The sequence below is a fragment of the Toxotes jaculatrix genome, chromosome 1 (genome assembly GCF_017976425.1).
Source record: "Toxotes jaculatrix isolate fToxJac2 chromosome 1, fToxJac2.pri, whole genome shotgun sequence".
Classification (NCBI taxonomy): Eukaryota; Metazoa; Chordata; class Actinopteri; family Toxotidae; genus Toxotes; species Toxotes jaculatrix.
In genome coordinates this window covers 16,556,488-16,578,213 of record NC_054394.1, presented here as the reverse complement: position 1 = coordinate 16,578,213, position 21,726 = coordinate 16,556,488, and the positions used below count along the sequence as shown (strand labels likewise).

The following is a 21,726-nucleotide window of genomic DNA, read 5'->3' as shown; positions in this document are numbered from 1 at the left end:
TTCACCCGGTTTTATGAACGACCTGTGATTGTCACAACACAGCTGACAGCCAGCTGTTATGACTCCCACCCACAGCTAAATCTGCACACATAATGTCATGATCATTTTTCTGGTCGCAGTTATGAACATTATTATATTAATACATTTATACTCATTTATTTATTGTAAATGTGAGAAAAATAGCATTGTGTTGCTTGGAAAAACAGATAAACACATAAAACAGATGCAGCATAGTGCTTAATCTATCCCTTTCCCTTTTCCCAATTTGGATGTCAGGTTATGATGTGAAGTGTGCACAGGTTGCTCATGGTTCATGCAGGAGTCTGGTGTGAGCTCAAGACTGGGGCTGTGTGACGCTGTGACAGGTACGATAACCATCTTGCTGGCCACCACATTAATTTCCTGACAAACTATTTTTTCTTTCTGTTTGCTGACTTGGCTAGAAGTCATTATACTTGATTGTTTTCAAAAATATTAAGAAAATCAACTAATAAAATAAGATAAATACAGATAGAGGAAGAAAAATCGACTACTACAGCATGACTTTGGTTTATATTCTTCATTTGTTGTATATTGAAAAGCTCTTCAGAGTATACTGCAGTTCACAGTGATGAATTTCTTGCCATTTAGTTTTTCACAAATAGCAAGACCATTCTGCTTATGTCTGCACCTTGGTGAAATGAAGTTAAATGAAGTGTGGAGAGAGTTCTAGGCCTGTGTGACTAATATATCAGTGTTTTCATTGTTGTTCTGGCCATGTCAGACACAACATGGCCAATCAGCTCTTATGACTAACTGTAAAACAAGGATGAAACCCATCGAGGGGCCACAGTGCATGTGTGCGTTCACGTGTCTAACATCACGGCTCATTCCCAGCTCAGCATGACATTACATAGGTTTCTGTTTTATTGTGAATGAAAAAAGCTGAACACAGTAATGTTTAATGTTATCAAGGTCTCTTGTCAATCAAAGTGAACCTCGATAAAAACCATAGAAATCTGCAAATGTGATGTTTCTTTGTGCCACAAATTCCTTTTGCTTTGCAGATTGGATTGTAGTGACAGAGAGTGTATGTTCAGTTGAATGTAATCTGGTCTATTGTTGTCTTAAAAGTTTTGATCAAGGTCACAGACACAACAGTGATTTGTTTTTTTCTGCTTTTGTTACTCATTTCATGATCGTAATTGTATAGAGTGATTTTTTTTCTATGCTTTTGCTGTAAAGAGGCAACTGTTTCAACATCAGAAACACTGTAATAAAATGCTCATACGCAGAGAAATCCTCCTTAGCAGAGGTTCAACAGAATGAGGCATTAGCTGTCATTGATCACTGAAAAACGGCCGAACCCCTACAAAACACCCCTACACCTTTCCAACACTGGAATTTGGGTTATTGAATCCACCACTATTTTGTAACTTTGGCCAGTAGGAGAAAAAGTACTCAGAGTTTGAACTTCTCTCTTAACCACAACTACTTTTGTCTCTTTTTCTGTGTACAAAGGGAACAACCTGGCCTATGTCTACCCCTGATAATTCCAGGGTTGCGTTTCTTTCCCAGTACACATTTTTGCACTGCTATACCAGATTCTAACGTTCACCCACCTGCCACATACCACCTTAACCTCTGTGTACAGCCATGTGCAAAGTAAGGAGAGACTGTGCGTCAGTGCGTGCCCTCATCTCCATCTGTATGTTTCATCGCTTTTCACTTTGTCTTTGAGTGTGGCCATTTGGAACAACTACAGTACAAACACTTGCATTTATACGTGTCGGATGACACCGCGTACACACTAGTTCGTTTGAAGCTCACTGAACCCTACAGCCACCAGTATCTTCACACACTATCCTTTATTGAGTGAGGGACCCTGAATGCCGAGCATTTCGTCAGGGTGGCGGTTTTTGCTTGTACCATGGCCAAAACCAGCTCACTAACTATTCACTAAAGCCTGCTGTACCTTCCCCTTTCACTTCAGCATCACCTTTTAGGGTGCTACTGCTATTTTCATTTTTCTGTCCAACTTTTCTTTCTGTCCTTTGTCGGCTCTCTCTCTGCATGGATGCAAAGACAATGTGCTGTCTGCAGTCCATTCCTGTGAGAGATGACAGGGGCTGTACTGTAGGTAAAGGTCAGTGCAGTCAGAGGTGGATGTACTGCTGGCGAAAAGGTCACTCTGTGCAGATCTGGGAAGAGAGTGCACCTGCTGGTTTCAGGGCCACTGCCAAAGCCTTTGAGACAGCAGAGAACAACTGAAGATAGGAGACGGGTGGATGGAGAGAGGTATGAAGAAAGGGACAGAGAGTGATATGGTGGCTGTAGACACGATGTTCTGTGGAGATAAGGTCATAAGCCAGCGGTGCTGACAGCAGTAGCTCAAGGCATGATGGCAACAATGACCACAATTGCATAACTGAGAAAATAAAAATGTTTTTCTGGCCATGTCAGTGTGTGGTAATGTGTGGATATGTGGATGTGTGTGTGTGTGTGTGTGTGTGTGTGTATGTGTGTGTTTTAATTTATATCCATATATTCTGGGGCTCTGTGCATTACCAAGCCAGATGAGTTATCTCTCCTATCCTGCAGGCTTATCACTCTACAGGGGTTGGTCCCTCTGCTAATGAAGTCATCTCTATCCCTACTACCTACTCTATGCTGGGAGGAGAAAAGTAAGGGAAGCCGGTGGGAGAGGTAGAAAAGGAGGCTTGAATAAGGACTGATGCAAAGAGGTGAAAACGCGCAAGGTGCAATACACAGTAACAACAGTACGGAGGACAAGTGTGAAACAATTGAAAGAGAGAGGAGTAGATAGGAGAGAAAAATGCAGAGAGAGAAAGAAATAACAACAGTCAAGGAGAGTGAGGGGTGAAGAAAGCAAAGGAGGGAAAGCAAGTGAGCACTGCACTGCGTGTCATTGGCCCCCTGGCGTGAACAATCCATCTCAAATTGATCTTCCAGCTCGGCCCAGCAGGGCATTCTGAATCAATCTCAAATTGATCTCTGTGCCAGAGGTCGGGAAAACTAGCAGTGGAGCTTATCAGAAATATAGTAGTGCTGGGAGGATCTGACAGGGAAACTTATCACACTGCACAACAGGAAATGGGCTCTGAGCCCCCGGGGCAGCAAGAGGACGAGCCTGCTCCCCATACGCACACACACTTACACGCACGCTCACACACACACACGCTCACACACACAAACCGCACACACAGATTCAATGTCTCTGCGTGTACCTAACACAACCTTCCACTGACACATGCTCCCCAGTGTTCAGCACAGTACAGAGAGGGTATACTGCGTATAGACACAGACACATAAACAAACACACTCACACAAGCTCTCCTACACTCTGCCGAGGCATCAGTACACACCTAGAGGCTACCACAAAAAATAAAAAGTTTGTCAGAGCACAATATGTCAATATATTTTAAGTTAGACAGGTAAGATTTGAGGCCTGGAGCTCTTAATGACTTATAACACATTTAATGTGTCCTCAGCAAGGCTGTGTAAAAGGCCTGAGGAGGGACAATCAATACTGTCTTGCATTTAGACAGTCAGTCAGCTTAGGGGAGCAACCTGCCTCTCCAGGCCCAGTAAAAAACAAAACCATATAAGCAATTGTTCAAAAGTGACTTTCACCAAACGGTATCTCCGGATACACTTGGCAAGTCCAGTCCAGGAGTGTATGAACGCACATGCCACATCTTCTATTGAGTGTATGTGTACTCATAAAGCTGCGAGCCAATGAAAAATCAGCTGGCTGCTACTAAAGATATTTGGTAATCTTTGTAGACTCCAATATACTGTGATTACTGTACTATACAGTGGCCAGAGGTCCCATTTATGTTTCTAAGTGACTGTGGACTTTGCAGTGCTTTTTCTCTCATCGCTCCACCAGATTGATCACCAGATTGAAGCTGACAGCAACTTTACAGAGCACGACCAGGGACCACAACACACAGAAAACTAACTCAAAGTTCATTTTGATGACAGAGAGAGCTGCAGAATGACACAGAGATAGGGTGAGGGGAGCAATACAGGCAATGAGAGACCGAGGGAGTGCAGTGGAAAAGAGTGATTGGGGGGAGGGGTGTATTTGAGCATGTCAGCGTTCGGGAGGTAGCAGGAGAGCCTTTTCTGTGGCCTGGACGGGAAAAGCTCTCTGTCAGCACAGAGGGGTAATGGGGGTTAGCGGGGGGGAATAGAGGGAGTGAAGATGAGTTTGTGAGTATATAAAAAAACTGTAAGTGTGTGGGCACAAGTGGCTGCATGTCCCAAGGAATACTACAATATATCAGAGACCGCAATGACCCTCAGCACCACAGTGGACTAAGAGGACTAAGCAAACATACATGTACGCATGCACTCCCAATACCAAACAATGGTAGTCACTCTCTAAAACCTTGAGCATTTAGTGCCAAGTGCCCAAGTTCTCTGATGACCAATTTATGCTAATTAATGCTTCAGTGAAAACAAGCCAGACCTTTTTTTTTTTTGACATTTGACCTCCATGAGAGACACACACATGCACACACACTTCAACATCACCTCCCTGCAGCTTTACACTCCATTTATTCTTGCAGTCTAACCTGTGATACCTCCTGATAAATACCTTTCAAAAATTCACACACTCACACACACCTGCGGCCTTCCTGGTGTTTTTGTCAGCATGACAACCATCCGTTGACAAAATTAATTCCTTTACACATAACACAAACCTTAACAATCACAACTACATACCAATCCTGAATTGAAATTTTAAGCCTCAAACAGCCATTTGAAAGTTCAGTTCAGGCAGAAAGCAAATCAAATTTTTGCCTGGTGTCATTCACTCAAATTTGACCACTGAGGCATAGTCAAATTTGCAGTCCATGTTTCTTTGCCCCAAACATCAAATGTACTGACTATACAGGCGTTATCTACAAGCTAGCTAGCAACGGACACAGCAACCATGTCCGTGGGGGTGTTTCTGTAAGCGTCTGTGTTCAGCTCAGTCTCTGACTGAACTCAGAACTCAACATGAACTCCAGGAGCTACAAGCATAAAACTGTAGATTCATGGCGAATAAGACGAAAATGTGTATATGCATATTTTTTCCATTAGATTTGTAAAGCAAATCTCAGTCATTGCTGGACTGGGAACACGTGCACCTGTGGCAAGTGACGTGTGTGTTTTTTTTATATATGCACATCATTTATACGTCTGACCCCCTGTTATTTCCCTCCAGGCTGTCTTTTTTCTTCTTTTTTCTGTGCAGTTGTGAAGCAGATTCAAAAAGCCCCAGGAAATGCAGAATATCTTTTTTTCCCCCAAATTGAAACATTTTTAACTTCACAGTTGCATCTTCGCCTCAGTTTGCACTGCCTTGGGTGAATTTGCACCCACTCATGTCTTTCAGTTGACTTTGTGTGCCATTGCAGTGCCTTTTAAAATTCACCTTGTTCTGTCTAAACACACCGTAACAGTTCAGTTCAGCTATCAATGTACTGCGTAACCTAAATTAATACATTCTGTTGATGAACTGTTGATAAATGATATGGGGAAGTCTGTTTTTAGCCTTCCAGAAAATTAAACACCAGGCAAATCAAAGTAGTTCATGACTGCACTGATTTCCCACAATGGCCTAAGGGATTGTTAGTATAGCATAAATGGTATAGAAAAATCTCTGATGGTAGTAAAATGATTTCATAAGTAATTTCTTATAAATGTCTGATGGTAGACAAATAATTTCATAAGTCATTTCTAATAAATGTCCTTATTCTGTGAAGCTTAAACTCAGATTTTTTTTGTCACAAAAATACAGAAGCACTTTATACATGTTATTATAGTCATTATCTGTGAAGGGACTGTGTGCCATAACAACTATTTTCTGATCTCTATATGCTTTGGACAGTCTATTTGACTGTTAAGTTCTGCAGCGTTACTTTTGGATCTCCTTAAAATTCTCCTACTAGCTTCTTCTCTGCAGTACAAGACTGTTCAGTTTTTCACAGAGCTGAACAAACACGATGTCTTAAAGTCATACGCTTGTTGTCTCCCACCTGTCCTTGAACACATCTCTGTCTCCCCCCTTTTGATTTCTCTCCTTCATTCAATCTCCGTCTTAGCAAAAATGAGGCAGATAAAGGGAGGTTGTTGACAGAGTATGGCTGCTGTTAGCTGAGGTTAAAGTTTTGCCCAGTGAGGATCGCAGGCCGTAGTTTGAGGTTGACTCAGCAAATGTCAGTCCTGTCGATCACAGTTAAAACTACAAATGGCTCTCGTGAGGGCCTTTCAGAATGGCAGCTTATTATTTGCTCTAGATATCCCCTAAATGTTCAGATCTTCTTTCGGTGTCCAAGGAGGAAGTTGGATTTGTTTGGCAGGATGACAAAGTGTAACTAGACACAGCTATGCACACACAGATCCACACTCAAAGTTTTGTATTTATGCGACAGTCTTGTCTTTTCTACTTTACTTTTGGTAGCGAGAAAAGAGGTTAATTTTAGCTCAGTGTAATCATGCTGCTTTGCCCTTCATGCAATTGAGCTGAAATGACTTTTAGCTTTTAATTCTTCAATAATTGCAGGACAACAGCGCAGTTCAGGACATGAAAACGATGCAGGGGCTTGACAGAGTTGAAAAGGCTGGAAGGATTAATTACTCCAGGCAGCCTCGGGTAACCTTTTAACTTTGCGCTCTAAGTTGGTTTTGACGGGGATAGTCAGCTCTGTTAGAGGAAGTGTCTCGATAACTGTGCTCCTCATGCTCTTTACGGGTAATGGGTGGAAGGGGAGGGGTCTCTGGATGTCACTTGTCACCTCGCTGCTGTGTAATGCTGCTAATTAGCGCTAAATATCCTGAACTCTGAAATTTCCAATTACTGCTCCCAGCAAGACCTTGAGTTTTTGATGAATAGCACTGAGCTAAAGCTGTTGGCCCTCCTGGAGAGAAGCCACATATATATACATGTACGAAAAAGCACGTGCACTGCATCACTAACAGGCAAATGACATGTTAACCAGCTCTCTTATCCAATTCTCACTCCTTCATGAGCTTTAACAACAAGTTTTACTTCAAAAGACCGTGTCAAAGTGGGTAAAAAAATAAAGAAATAATAGAAATAAAATAGCATCATTTGCTCATTTTGTTATTTGTTGAGTTGTGTGCACATGGTCTTAAGTCATGCAGAAGAATTGGACTTATCCCACTCCAAACACTCTGCCTCCAGGAGGATTAGGCCACATTGTCAGTGCTACTGAAGGGAACACGTTTCTACAGCTCGTACACAGAGACCTAAAGCCACACTTATCCACATATGCACAAATTTATGGTGTGCAGACAGACCCACACCCACATACTGTACGCTCACACAGAATTCACTGTGGCATCCACACACCCACACACAGATAGATTACACTGTATGTTTTCCAGAGAGTCAGATTCATAGGTTTTTGGCTCTGTGGTCTTTCTTCTTCTTCTCCTTTTTCTTTTTTTTTTTTACATTGCTTTGTGTCTCTATGTCAAACAAAGGCCACCTAAATCCATACACCTGGCCGGACTGGATTATATGACATCTTTTTTTTTTGACAACAAAATATGTTCACTATTATTTTGTTTTGTTTATTTATGCCTTGTCCTGCAAGATTGCTAAATGAGCAATTAATATAAAAGCTCTTTGGGTTTTTAATCACAGTAAACACCTGTAACGCTATCTGATTTGAAAGGCAGATTATGGCAATCCTTTGTTTAGACAATCCAGGTCAATTGACAGTCCTCACGTCTCCTCTCCTCTCCTCTCCTCCATACTGTATCTGTAGTAACACTGTATTTGCTGCCACGGATATGTTTCTTTTTTTCTTTTTAGTGTTTCACAGCGTTTATGTTCAGTCTATTAAACCTCTCCAGTTGCTGTGGGATCAAAGCCCTGCTGCAAATGGTGACATTAAGGTTTAATGGTTACACACTATAATGACACGTTCTTCTGTCCCTTGTGGGAAAACATGACTTAGATGTGTCAAATTGATGTATTTCAGTTTTCCATCAGTTGTCACTGCTTTCTGGTACACTAATAACACAGGCTCACTCATGAGACTCGCTCATTATTTCCAACTCTGACATTCTTTAGCTGGTTGGCTAACCAAACAGTAACCATACCATGCTACTCCACGCCACCCTGCTTTGGCTGATCCTACTGCATCAGTCAGGAATGTCCACACCCTGACAGCTGTAGGAGGATCTGACTCATTTCTCTCTCTGTCCCCATCCTCCTTGTCTCTTTAACAAACACTCCACTCGTCCATTCTCACTCTCCCTGTTCCCTACACTTTATCCACTCTTGTTTGAGTGCTCTGGCACAACTATGAGGTTACATGAGGGATGTATTCTGATGGACAAATGGCCAAAGAGGAAAATATCTTTCTTCTGTGGCACACTCTGTTGAGTCTCCAGTTCCCTGATCTATGCCCGTTGTCTGATATGTACAACATGTTAGGCTCCAGCTCTACTCCCATGCCTTATTGATGCAGCAGCACTTCCCAGCTTCTCTCTATCAATGCTCTGCTCTCCTGCTCTTCTTTCAGTGACTGCAATCAAACCTAAGGGGTTGTCAGCCATTCAGAGCCACTTACACCAAAGTGAGGAACGATGAGTGCAATCTGACATATAACCCTTATCTATGTACCTCGATTTTTCAGACAGAATAAATTGCTCTCAGGCCATTATTTAACCTTGATGCATGTAGGATATAAATTTATGAGCTCTTTGAGCCGCCATTACTCTAGTACCTCTCATACTCTGGCCTGTAGCTGTATATCACCACCCTGCAGTACATACTGTATATCCAAATGATGCAGACCAGTGGGCCAAGCAGCAATGGTTGTCAAGGAGCAGATTACATGGTGATGTGTTATTGATCGGCTACTTTCCCCCGTATGTCATTGATTAAAGCGGCAGAGTGTGTGATCGCTGCATGTTTAAGTAGGTTCTCAGGAAATTATAAAGATGCTCTTTGTCAAATGTTACTTCTCCCTCAGGATGAGACGAGAAAACTGCCGTGTGTGCATGTGCCAGTATTTAATGTTCTGTAATTGTGTAAGCAACTTTATACTGTGACATACCATGATGAATTCAAGAGAGAAATCTTTTATAGATAAGACAAGCAGATGTGAATGCCAAATAATGTCGTATGGAAAAATCGAGGAACTTCATTACAAAAATGGTGTAAATCCAATATTACCATAAAGCAGTCTTACTCATTGATTTACAATATTGCCTGCAGTGGAGGCAGAGGGACCGAAGGGATAGTGGAGTTACCACAGTGTAAACAGCACAAAAAAGTCTCTGATAGTTGGCACATATAGTATGATTGACGGTGTGTGTCTTTCTGTGTGTGTGTGTGTGTGTGTGAAATGCCACTTAGAGGGAACTGGTGTATGTAGCTAATATGAAATAACTGGATATAGTTGATGATCTTTTTTGTGGAATACAAATAACATAATAGGAAATGATCTGAAATAATATACAGATTTTGTTTTATTTATTTGTGTCAATGTGCACAAATTTACATACATATGTGAGGTGAATTTTAAATTTAAAAATAGAGACAGGAAAGACTGAGGAAGAAATTAGGAATGTGAGTGAAACGAAGAGAATAACAGTGATGGTGATTAAATGAAAGGGTAAGAGGGAGTAGATTAGCTCAGAGTCTGTCCTTAGAGAGTGTCTGAGAGAGAGAACGAGTTGCCAGCACTCCCTTCATCTTCCCCTCGTCCCCCATCAAAGCTTCCATGCTTTCATCTAGATCATACTCACCCTTAACATCCTGTGGTCTCTCTTTCTTCTCTTCCTTTCTCTGTCTCTCCCCTAATTGTCAATCCGCGAACACAAATGTAGTTTTCTCATTTTTTGCTGTAGCAGGAAGAAAAATCCCGCTGCACAGTTTTTACACACATTAATCTCATTTCTGCTCGACTGCATGCTGTTGTCAATCTCTCAGTGTGGGTGTGGGTTCTATTCCAGTGTGTTCTCTCTTTATATTTTTTTCATGTTTCACTATGACTGAGTAGGGGTGCCATGTTGACAAGCAAACTCACTCTTTCAGTCCTAAATGCTGCTGAAGTTATCCAGACTGAGTGAACGTGCATTACATTTTTTTTAAATATCCAAGCCTCAACAAATGCTTGCTTTGGCTTTGCCTGGTAGGTGTGTGCACAGTATATGAAATATAAATTGTAATTTAATCAACAGATTAAAGATAGTTCAGTGAACAGTTAAATCATGATCTAAATTAGTGCTCTAGATAAAAAAAAAACAAAAAACAAAACATTTGGGTGAAATGTCCAAAAGTGATGTCACTGATGGCCATGAGCAATGGAAATTGAATGAATAAATACGAGTCTTGAGATATTTTTTTAAAATGTCCATTAAATTGGATGATCTCATGTAAGAGGTAAACTATACACCTATACTTGGACCAAAGCCCAAGCAATTTAGAAATGTGCCCAGGTACTTCACCCTGTGGTACTACTTGATAGATAATTACCACAATCTTAAACTTAATTCTGAAACTCCACTGGTAGATAATGGAGAGAGCCCAATGCAGGAGCATGTGCTCCCTGTGCTTTGTCTTTGCTAGTTTGAACCAACTGAAGGAAAGCTGCAAGTCCTTGGCTGAGGCAAGCACACAGAGAATTAGAGTAATCTTGGCATGAAGACACAAAAGCGTGGATTAATGTCTCGGCACTCTAAAGGAGAGAATATGTCTCATCCTAGAATTATTTCTTAAAAGCATGACTGAACCAGTTTGTTAATATATAAGGTAAAGGACAGGGTTGCCCTGGTCTACTGATTTTCACTCTGTCCTCTTTATGGTTTATTATTGTTTGTCCACTGTTTACCATGGAAAAAACTCATGGAAATTAAAGAGAATGAAACTTGAATAGCAGATTCATGGGTAGCAACAGACAAACCATCAGCACAGCAACAAACACATCTTTGTATTCACATTAGGGAGAACAGGACCAACTGTAGACACAACATCATTCGCAGTCTGACTGCATTTGTTCATATGACTAATTATTAGTCAAATGACTAATAATGTAACAACAGGTGAGGTGTGAAAACAATTGATATATTGTGGAATACAATGAGGAGCATATTAACACTGTTAAAAATGCCAGCACTGTAACAGGAGACTTGTGTTGATAAATCTGTTGCCACAATGCACGCAGGGAGGTTTCCCTACACAGACACATTTTTCTATATTAATAGATTTATTAAAATAGTTTGATACAGTTGATCATGTCAAACTCTGTCTGCTTTGTATAAATTATTTTGTCTCACGTGCATAATTTCTAAACACATCTGTGTGCTGGTGATAGCAGTTTATCCTGTGATGCTGATTAGCTATTATGTTTTTCTTGTCAGATGAATGAAATTATCCTGGTGTCCTGGTGTTTGGTTTAGACTATGTGTTGCTCATAGCCCTGTGGCCCCGTGGTGAATTTGTTTGGTGGGATAAGGAAGCAGTGAGGTTTGCGACCATGTTTGTTTGATTTTTCCACTAGAAGTTGCCAGAAGTGGCAGAAATGTTCAAATCAGGCTTTAATTAAAATCCAGTTCTGGATTATAGCAATGTAATTTGAAGACATGCTGCTTAGATTCAGTATATTCTACTCTCAGTGGTTCATTACTAGTGATGAATGCAGTACTCCCTCCTGCATTTTATACGATTTGTAAATCTATAATGCTTCATCTGCTGCGATGACTTGCTGGTGCTTCAAGAACCCCACAAAACAGATTTAGGGACGACTTCTACTGTTAGAATAAATCTGTATTCTCAAAGGAGCACAAGACAGCCATTAAACATGTCTGTCCTTCACCTAATTCTAGATGCTAATGTAAATCAATGACCATCACCTTTTTTGGAGTAAAGAGAGAGGGAGCGCATAATAGGCACTGAAATGAAGTAACTGGAACTAATTCCTTCTTCTCCAGTGACAAGCGTGCTGCACATGGCTTTGTACTGTGACAAATGACACCAGATTGTTACTGTATTTTATTAATTCCGGGAGATTTTGGTATAATGTGTCATAAATGAAAGTAGGTGTGTATGTGTATCTGTTCACTCCTAATTTCATGCAGTCATGAATGTGTGGGAACATAATGTAACATGAACGTGCTAAAGACTGATGCAGGTGATTTGGGCTGGATTTTGCTATTGTCAGCTGCAGTCTATTTAAAAAGTTGTTCAGGCAGGACCTAAACTTAGCTGCCGATATTTAGATCTGTTGTTCAATCTAGCAGCTTTGTCTTACCTATGTCTGTCTTACCGTAATCAGTCATTGTGTTGAGACATTATTGTGGCAATAGAGATGTACTGTAATTAAACAGAAAAGGCAAAAAATGTTTTTCTACAGATTTTTACTATCTACACTATCTTCACTATAAATGTGGTTGCCTTCAGTTGAAATTCTGCCATTATTTGTACCATATTTTGTTCATATTGTATTAACTTCAATATTATTTTAACTATACAGTCTGATAACTGAACAAAGAGCTGTTGACAGTGATGTGAAATGATTGTACTGAAGTGTAGGACAAAAAAAGCAATGATTATTTGTCACTGCAGATGTCACCATGATCAAGAAAACAAGAATCTCACATAAAATGTCACTTTGATTTATTGTCAGTGAGATTTAAATTGCATCTGTCAAGGCGCTAAGCCAATTGAACTACATCTCTAATAATTCATCTTACACAGCCCCACACACACACACACACCCACACCCACACACACACACACACACACACACACACACCCACACACCAAAAAGCTGTCAGACCCCACAAGTATAGTGGTTTCCTGGTTTTCTTTCAGCCCCACGAATATAGTAAGACAACACCACACACACACACACACCCTTGGGGTTTTTCCATAGATTCCGTGAAACATGTTTTTTTTGCCTTTGGTGGGTGTCTGTTGGAGGAAATCTCTGGGAAGCTTTGTTCACAAAAAGCAACTTGTCTTTTCCTAACGTGCACACACACAGGCACACTGAGGCTGAGATGATTTATAACCAGCCATGTCTAATGGATTGCTTTGGCACTTGAGAAATTATGAAAAGAAATTAATTAGCCTTTAGTGACCCTGCTGTCCATCTGCCTCCCTCTCTCTCTCTCTCTCTCTCTCTCTCTCTCTCTCTCTCTCTCTCTCTCTCTCTCTCTCTCTCTCTCTCTTTCAGACACACACTCACATACACACACACACACACGCATATTAACACAGCTAAGAATACCCAGTGACCCAGGCACCTGGCTGCTCACTGTGGATGTAAATGCAGTCTAAATGGGCTGTGCTTACCTGTCACAGATTTATCTTCACTAAATCACTTGAAAATACCTGTGGTTTGACATGTATATAATTACTGTACCATGGTGACATTTTCATTGACCCAACTATCATTACACAATGAAAAACCCAATATTTGTTATTCAACATTCACTGGTTAAGTAACAACTAGTGAATGTATGTTAACGGTAAAGTAGAACTGAAATATTAAAAAGTACAAAACATGTAGCCAAATTAAAATGACAACAAAGAATGAGATTAAAAAAGTGTCATTTCTGAAAGAAGTGATTGAACAGATATAAATTATTCTGTCTGCCACAAAGCCCTATAGACTCTACAGTGATGAAGGTAAACCAGTGAACACCAATGCAAAAGAAACAAGCAGAGAGTGAACAGCAGCTTAGTTCCCCCTCAGTGAGTATTTTGGAGAATTGCTGTTATTTTCTATCTCTCTTCAGGCTGACTTCATTTTGAGAACAGAAAGATCAGCTCAGCTGAGGAGCCATGGAGTTACTGCGTCTCTTCTCCTCTGCCCTTGTGCGTCTCATTGTGTACTTAATTGGTAGAGGGTGAAAAAGCTGAATTTAGTAGAAATGCCTTTCTTTCTGTTGAGTCCTGAAATGCATATGAATCAAGATGTTTAACAGCTTTGACAAAATGAGCTAAAACAACATGTAGACCTCCTCCATTTCAAACAGGATAACAGAAGGCAGTCTTTAAATTGGATTGAAATTACACATTGCATTTTTGGCAAGTCTGCAGCTCAGACATGAGCACTTGTTCTAAATTATTTTGTGGTTTCCTGTCTCCTGAGCTCTGAAAACCAGCTGGTATGAGACAGAAAAGAGTCCATGAGAGTAACGCTGGAGGAGACGTGATTACCGTCCACTCCAAAATAAGTCCACACTTCAGATACACACAAGCACACATAGAGGTTGAGAGGTTTGTGCTTCTCATAACCCTGTCATGTTTGTCTTTGTATATTTGTACTTGAGTAATTCTGACTGTGGAAAAGTATTCGGTTTAGTCCCCTGCTGCTCATCTCAAAGAGGAGATGAGCTGTAACCACAACCACCTCCCTGAGCAACAGATAAGCAGATGGCAAGGACCGTGGGTGAGGTAGTTTCCCAAAATATGTTGAAGTGTCCCAAAAAAAATCACATATTTTTTTGTCAATATTTTATCTAACACTGGCTCTTACTGGGATGTGAGTGTATGGTTACACTAAACAAGTCGCACTAAAATGTGTCAGACATCTTTTATTGTTGAGTTTTTACGTTTGCTTACTTTAACTTGCTCTTAGTGACAAATTCAGAGAAATATCATTTGAGCCTGCGGTTCCCCTCAGTTCTACAGGGTGTTTTGTGTCTTTCAGCTCATTGTTTTGATTTTCTGGCCCACAGATCTACTGTCTTGGTTCTTGGTCTTGGTTCACACTGGTCTCATCAGCATAGTTTTTGGCTGCAGCAGGCATTTGTTTTTAACAAAGAAGCTCTGGTAAACACACTGTGCACTACCTGCTGAGCACCAAACTCTGACAACACCAAACAGAGACAGAATTAATGGCTCGCTGGTGAAGGAGCACGGTGGAGCATTTAGCAGCTAAAGAGCCAGATATTTCCCTCAGGAGTTGGTAGAGACCAAAACAGAGCTGAAAGGAGAGTGAAAATTGGTCTTACATTTGCCAGCAACATATGCATAGTAAAATGTGGCTCTGTAACTGCTGGATGTGTAAATCAGCAACTTTTTACTAACATTCGCTTTCACTTAAAAGGTGAAAAGTTTTATTTATTGTCTTTGCAGCTTGTTTTCCCTCTGGCCCCAAGTGGCCAAAAAAAAAATCAGTTACTGTTTATGTAATACTCACACGAGTTTTCAAAACATTACGATTTAACTGATTCAGTTCATGTCTTCAATGCGAAAACACTATACTCACTTTTAAAAAATATTTTCTTCTGTATATTTTCTTTCTTGTCTTGCAAGTAGAGCTCTTGAATTGGATTGAATTGAATTGAATTGAACTGCAAGACTGACTGAGAGAGAAATGGAGAGAGTGAGGTCAGTTTAAACAAAGAGAAAGCATGACAGATAAATGAAAGACTGACAAAGACGGATAGAGAGAGTGAGTCAGCGAGAGAGACAAAGAGAGACAGAGGGAGGTTGAGCAACATGGAGGGATTATTAGCGACTCTGTGTGGGGATTAGGGAGGAATGCTGAGGTCTGACACACCAGAATGTGATCTCACTCTGGCTTAGTGTCACTTTTCTCTCCTCCACTTCCCCTGGTTTGTTCCACAGGTACACACCAGATACCAGCCCATATAAGTTCACTCCTGTCACATCACTCACCTGCCTCTGATTCCCGCATACACACACATACACATGCCTCACAGCTTGCCTCATCAAGCTCACACACGGAGGTGTTCAGTGGGTGGTACAGTTGGAGCATGAGACAATTTCTAAGGATTTTCCACCTTTGATGCTGCAGCAGAACAAATCCAATGTCTTTTTCCAGCTGGCTGGAGATCATGAACACTGTATTCTTTCCAGATGAAGTGATTGTACTATATAACTGTTTCAACTTACACACACACACAAACACGGCCTTTACACATTGACACACCAACTAAGCTTGCTGTTTGTCAAGAGAAATACGCGATAGCCAAGTTAAAGTGCATCATGTAGTTTTGACAAATACTTTACTAACCTTGTCCTCTTTCTTGGTCTCTCTCTCTCTCTCTCTCTCTCTCTCCACCTCTCCTACAGATCAGACTTCGACCTGGATTATGACAGCTATCACGAGGAATACTATGACAGGTACTGTCTGAAAGCTATGCATGGCAGCACACACACCTTATTGCTTGTCTATGTGTCTCAGGAGGCTAAAAAGGATGAGGCTAAAGCAGATCTTTCATCCCTGCTGTCTCCAGTAGTCTCTGCTTCCCATCGCTGTCTGCTACACAACTGTCAGTCATTCGGTCTTTGCTTACAATGTTGCCTGTTACTACTCAACAGCCAGGACACACATGCAGACATAGAAATGTGGGCTCACACACTCACAATCAAAACACTGTGGGTTTATGGTGTGTTGTCCCATTTGAGGATACAGTGAAAAGATATTTTTACTCAAACTAAATCTCAAGTGTTTTGCTCAGTCTGAGTTATATTATATACTAAGACATATATTATGTCTTAGTAATCTATTGGACCACCATAAGTCATTAGAACAGCTTCACTGCTCTTTACTAGCTTAGATTCTCCAAGTTCCAACTTTTTAAACTGTACTTGGGGGATAACCACCATCCTTCCAAAAAATATTCCCTCATTTGGTGTTTTGATGATAATGACCCAGAGTGGAGTTTAACACCAAATCTGCCACAGTGCTCAGTGGGTTGAGATTTGGTGACTGTGAAATCTGAATCCGTATGATTCAGGTCCTTTTCATACTCATTAAGCCTTTCGGTGACCCCGCATGCCCCACAGGGAAGCATCTACCTTTCTCACTCACTCACTCACTCACTTCATGTGTTCATCAGCATGAATGACTCAACCCTTGAAGACAAATTTTTTCAAATTTCAAATCTGTGTGCCTTAGAATGAAAGCTAATAACCTTAATAATAATAATAATAATAATACATTTAATTTATAAGTGCCTTTCTCGACACTCAAGGACACTTTACAAAGATCAAACAAATACAGCAAAAATAAAACAAATACAAAAAGACAACAGATATAAGCAACACACAGTAAAGAATGGAGCAATGCAATTAGAGAGTGTTAACAGTAGAGTTAACCTGTGTCTCTCAGTCTCCGCATAAAAATGAACAAAAAACTGCCTATATTTCCTGGTGTCTCAACAAAATTTAAGGCCCAAGAAACAGCCAATATTGGACTAAAATTAAAAAATAAGTTTCACTGAAGACATTTTTCACTTTAGATTAACTATATTTTAACTGTCTAGTCAGGCATTTAGAACAAACAGCTATAGCTGATTTTTTTCTCAATATGTGAATCACTAAGTTTCTTCTACGACTTCTTCCACTTCTACAAAGACTCTTCTCATCAACTAATGTTTGGTCGACTGTTAGGAGGCAGCCCTAACTGTCAGCTAGGGTTAAGTTGTTAGTAAATATGCACTTGGAACTAGCTGTCAGAACAGACTGACAGCAACCATACATTAGTGTTATATAGTGCCCCTTAAAAAGTTTGCAATGTGTTGGCATGTGCAGAATACAGTGGTGTGCAGTCAGTGTACAGTGGAGTGCAGTGGTTACGTGGATGAGGTAGTTAGACTGAGCTCTGTGTTTTTGGTCCTCCACTGAAATTGCTCAGGGACCTTCCTGCATCCCCCAGGCCTCACTCACAAACACTCCACTCAGCACATCTGAATAAAAGCAGGCAGTCACATTGTACACACACACACACACATACATACACACAGAAGATATACTTCATTCCGTTGCCTTTTTTCGTACATATCGATGCTCTGTTGCTCTGAGTATTAGCTGTCATCTTTTCTTTGTTTTTTTTTTTTGTTTTTTTTCATTTGGTTTGCTTTGCTCTGCATTTTTCTGTCTTTGCTCCGAGGTGAACACTCACCACTGATTTTTAATTTGTTTTTAACACAGTGCATGATTATTCCCTATGCTGTTGGCTAGCACTACTGACAGCTGTGTGTGTGCGAATGGGAGTGAAAGTGTACGTGTGGATGTTTATGTGTGTATGCACATGTTTGCCTCTGGGTGCGAGTGTGTGGAGACTATGCGTGAGAATTTCTCTTTGCATGTTTGTTGTTTGTGCACATCAGTGTGCGTAAGAGAGAAATGACTGTTTTTGTCCGCTGTCCTCTTGTGCGAACATGAAAGAAAAGTGTCTTTCAACGCACAGATAACAGCTCAAGCTGACAAAGCTGCTTTTCGTGTGGGGTCTAATCCATAGAGACAAACACTCTCTCTCACACACACACACTCACACACTTCCCTGTAATCCTCACTCGTCTACAGTCTCTCATTGTCTGAGCTTCCATTCTCTGAGATGACACTTCAAAGCTGGTGTAACAGCACATTGTCTATCTGCCCCTGCAAACTGCTCTAAAGGACTTTAAACTCCCATAAGTCTTTGGTCTCTATGTCTCCCCACATGGAACAATGCTCAAAGCCTCTAATCTTACACACTTATGGTGGCCTAATACACTTCATCCTTATGTGACACTGTGATACCTGTGTGTCTGTGCGCGTACTGTGCTAAGAGCACAGTCTGTGCAGAAATCTCTGTATCAATCAGGAGGCTTCGCAGAATATAACAGAACGGAAAACAACAGAGAAAAGCTTCCAGTAAGCCGGGCTGACTCTGACTGACTAGCTAATAGCTCAATCAGTGAATCTACATTATTGTCCGACTCAAAGTCCTCGCAGCTGACAGCTTGCCTCCCTGTTGCTGGCTTGTGATATACAGCAGAGGAGCTTTTCCCTCTCCTGGCTTTGCAAAAACCATTTAGGCTGTGCTCAGGCTGTCCTCCATCCAGTTATGTCCAGATTGTGACTAGATCCAGTTGGATTGCTGTAACCTCAGAGAGTTATAATGTTTCTAAAATTATTCTGAATCTCTGGTCAGGTTTGAAACTCTTTTGGTTGTTTTTTGATTTTAAATCATTCAGCATTTACAGCTGCTACAACTCAGCAGACACTTTAGTAAAGTCATTTTATAGATTTTGTTTGCCCTACCCTTCCTACAGCTTCACACAGTAATGATTGGTTAGTTTTGATCTTGTAGCTGTGTTTCACCTGGTCATTGGGTCAGTGAATCACAGAATCATCTCTATTTCTACTGAAACACACACATGCACAGACACACAGTGTCACAGTGTCATTTCTGTAACCACTATAGAGTTTGACTGTGATACACCTCCTGTCACCAGCACTACTAGCTTGGCGGGGAGCTATTGATTGGCCCTGACAGAACCAATTACATTCAGTGACAGATAGAAACATGGAGCTGTCCACAGGGACGAGGCAATGCCAGCACACGAGAGAGAGAGGGAGAGAGAGAGAGAAACAGACGGAAAGTAAAAGACAAATGAACAAAGAATATAAATATCCATATTTATCTATGAGGTGCATGAACAGCTTCTTTTTGCCATTGTATACATATCTTTTCTTTCATTTCAGTTTCTAGCCTGTATCGCTCCTTTCTCTGAGCTACACCAGGGTGAGATTTGAAATTTCTTGACATTTGTGCCACTGTATATATGACACCCAAGTTTTGGCAAAGATACATTTTCAACACTACTTAAGTTTTCAATACTCTGCACTACAGACACATTATTCTGTACCAAAAAGGGATTAAGGTTACATACCCAGCCCTGGTTTAAGCATTGTAGTACGCTCTGTATAATTCTGGATGAAGATTAAAGTGATCTTTTAAGTATACACTCACCACCTGTAGATGGCCTTAAAAGCTTTGTACTTTGCTTCTTCACGGAGAACAGAGGCTATGGACAGCTCAAACTACCTGCTAATAATCATCATCTCTGTCATCCATCTGCATGCTCGGTTTAGCCATTCTCACCAATATGTGGCCCATTACCAGCTCCTTGTGAGGAGGCTCCCTTTCATCATGATGTGACAAAATACTTGGATTGCATAAAATCATGGAGCACCTTCCTACAAATTCAGTAAAAACCCAACTGGCTGCATGAACACAGTCTGTTAAAGACGAGTTGTTTTAAAAATTGTGTCTACTGAATTTATAGGGTGTATGACTATCAGCGTGTGCCGGCATCCCTGTCTCCTTTACCTCTGGGACCCAGTCTGGCCAAGCGATCCCGTTCCTCCTCCTACTCCTCTGGGCACAGACGCAGTCGAGACAGAACTCACTCCAAAAGCTCCAGAGCCCACTCCACTAGTTCAACCACAGCCAAGTGTGAGTAATATGACTGGACTGCAAGAGAGATTTCCCTTAACTGATGTTGCTCAAAGCTGTTTAGAAAAAAGAATACATCTGTCTTAGTTTTCAATCTGGGACCTTTAGAAAGGTTGTATCAGATGCTGCACCTTCACACTGTATGCCTAAAATTTGTGAATGGAAAGGTCAAAGTCTTTGCATTGAAAGTTAAATATTTTATACATTAATACGTCTTATAAAATCAGCCATGCAGTACTTCATACACAGGAAGCTGTTTGCTGATTTGCTCTTCTGCCTCTCATCTTCTCAGTATAAAGTGATCACAGCCCAAATATGCTGTGTGGGGTTTACACACACAGTTTCTAGGTATTTGAAGTTCAAACAGTCTTTAAAGATTAACCTCTTTCTCACTGAGGTTGCTTTGATTAGACAAACAATCCAGTGGGGAAAGTTAGCTGTTTTCAAACCAGGACTGCTTGACACCTAAATCTGAGTGGCAAATCAGAAACACAAATAAATCCTGTACATGCTGCCCAGGTAGCTCAAAACATCAGATATGATGCCAAGATGCACTGTTTTAATATAAAATACTCAAAACTGTTTACTTTTCATCCACTTTTCATCTTTCATAGCTGCATTTGTTAAAGTAACAGTTTGACATTTTGAGAACTACACATTTTCTTTCTTGCTGAATATTAGATGAGATTCATACCACTCTCTTTTTTGCATGTCAAATACAAACCTGGAGCCAGGAGACAGCTGGCTTAAAGCTTAGCATTAAAACTGTGACATCCCGCAGTCTCAGGGTGACAACAGGACTCCAGGATGTCACTGCTCTCAGCCAAGTAATAGTCAGAAACATAACCTCCATCCCCAAAGAAAACACAGCTAGTCATTTTCAGCTTTTGTATGGATTAAACAAACAAGCTATAACATGTTAATTAATGGGTTTTAGATGTGCTGGTAGGTGGATTTTGTTAGCTTCGGACTGAGCCAGGCCAAGTGTTTCCATGTCTAAGCTAAGCTAATCAGCTACTTGGTCCAGCTATATACAGTATTCAGGGTGCAGATACGAGAGTGGTATTAATGTTATTAATCCTCAGAGTGAATAGGTGCATTCACACAAAAATGTTGAACTGTTCCTTTAAAGCTCTCCCTGAAGATGTTTTCAGGTTGTTTAATTTCCTAATGTCCCTTACATTCTCTCTCTCTTTCTGTCCCTGCAGTGGGCATGGAGGAGTTGCAGGTGATTAAAAAGGAGCTGACTCTGATAAAGACACAGATCGATGGGCTGCTTGACAGTCTTGACAGGATGGACACACAGAGGAATGACCACAAAGGTGAGACACTCATTCAGGAAGACAGTGGAGGCAGGTAGGTGTGAGTGTGAATGATAGATAATCTATTCGCACATGAAGAACATTTTAAGGCAGACTCCAGCAGTATGCCACTTTCAGATTTCTGCTTGATTAGCTTCATCAGTCACAACCCCAATCAA

General features: G+C 40.8%; 1 protein-coding gene across 1 annotated transcript in view; it reads left to right on the top strand.

Annotated features, from left to right (window-relative positions):
* Positions 1–21,726, top strand: part of si:dkey-234i14.2 (heterogeneous nuclear ribonucleoprotein C) — a 34,490-nt gene that overhangs the window by 10,031 nt on the left and 2,733 nt on the right. Inside the window, exons 3-5 of the mRNA XM_041039200.1 lie at positions 16,091–16,141; positions 20,077–20,246; positions 21,455–21,568. Coding sequence (XP_040895134.1) covers positions 16,091–16,141; positions 20,077–20,246; positions 21,455–21,568 — 335 coding nt within the window. The remainder of the gene's footprint in view (positions 1–16,090; positions 16,142–20,076; positions 20,247–21,454; positions 21,569–21,726) is intronic.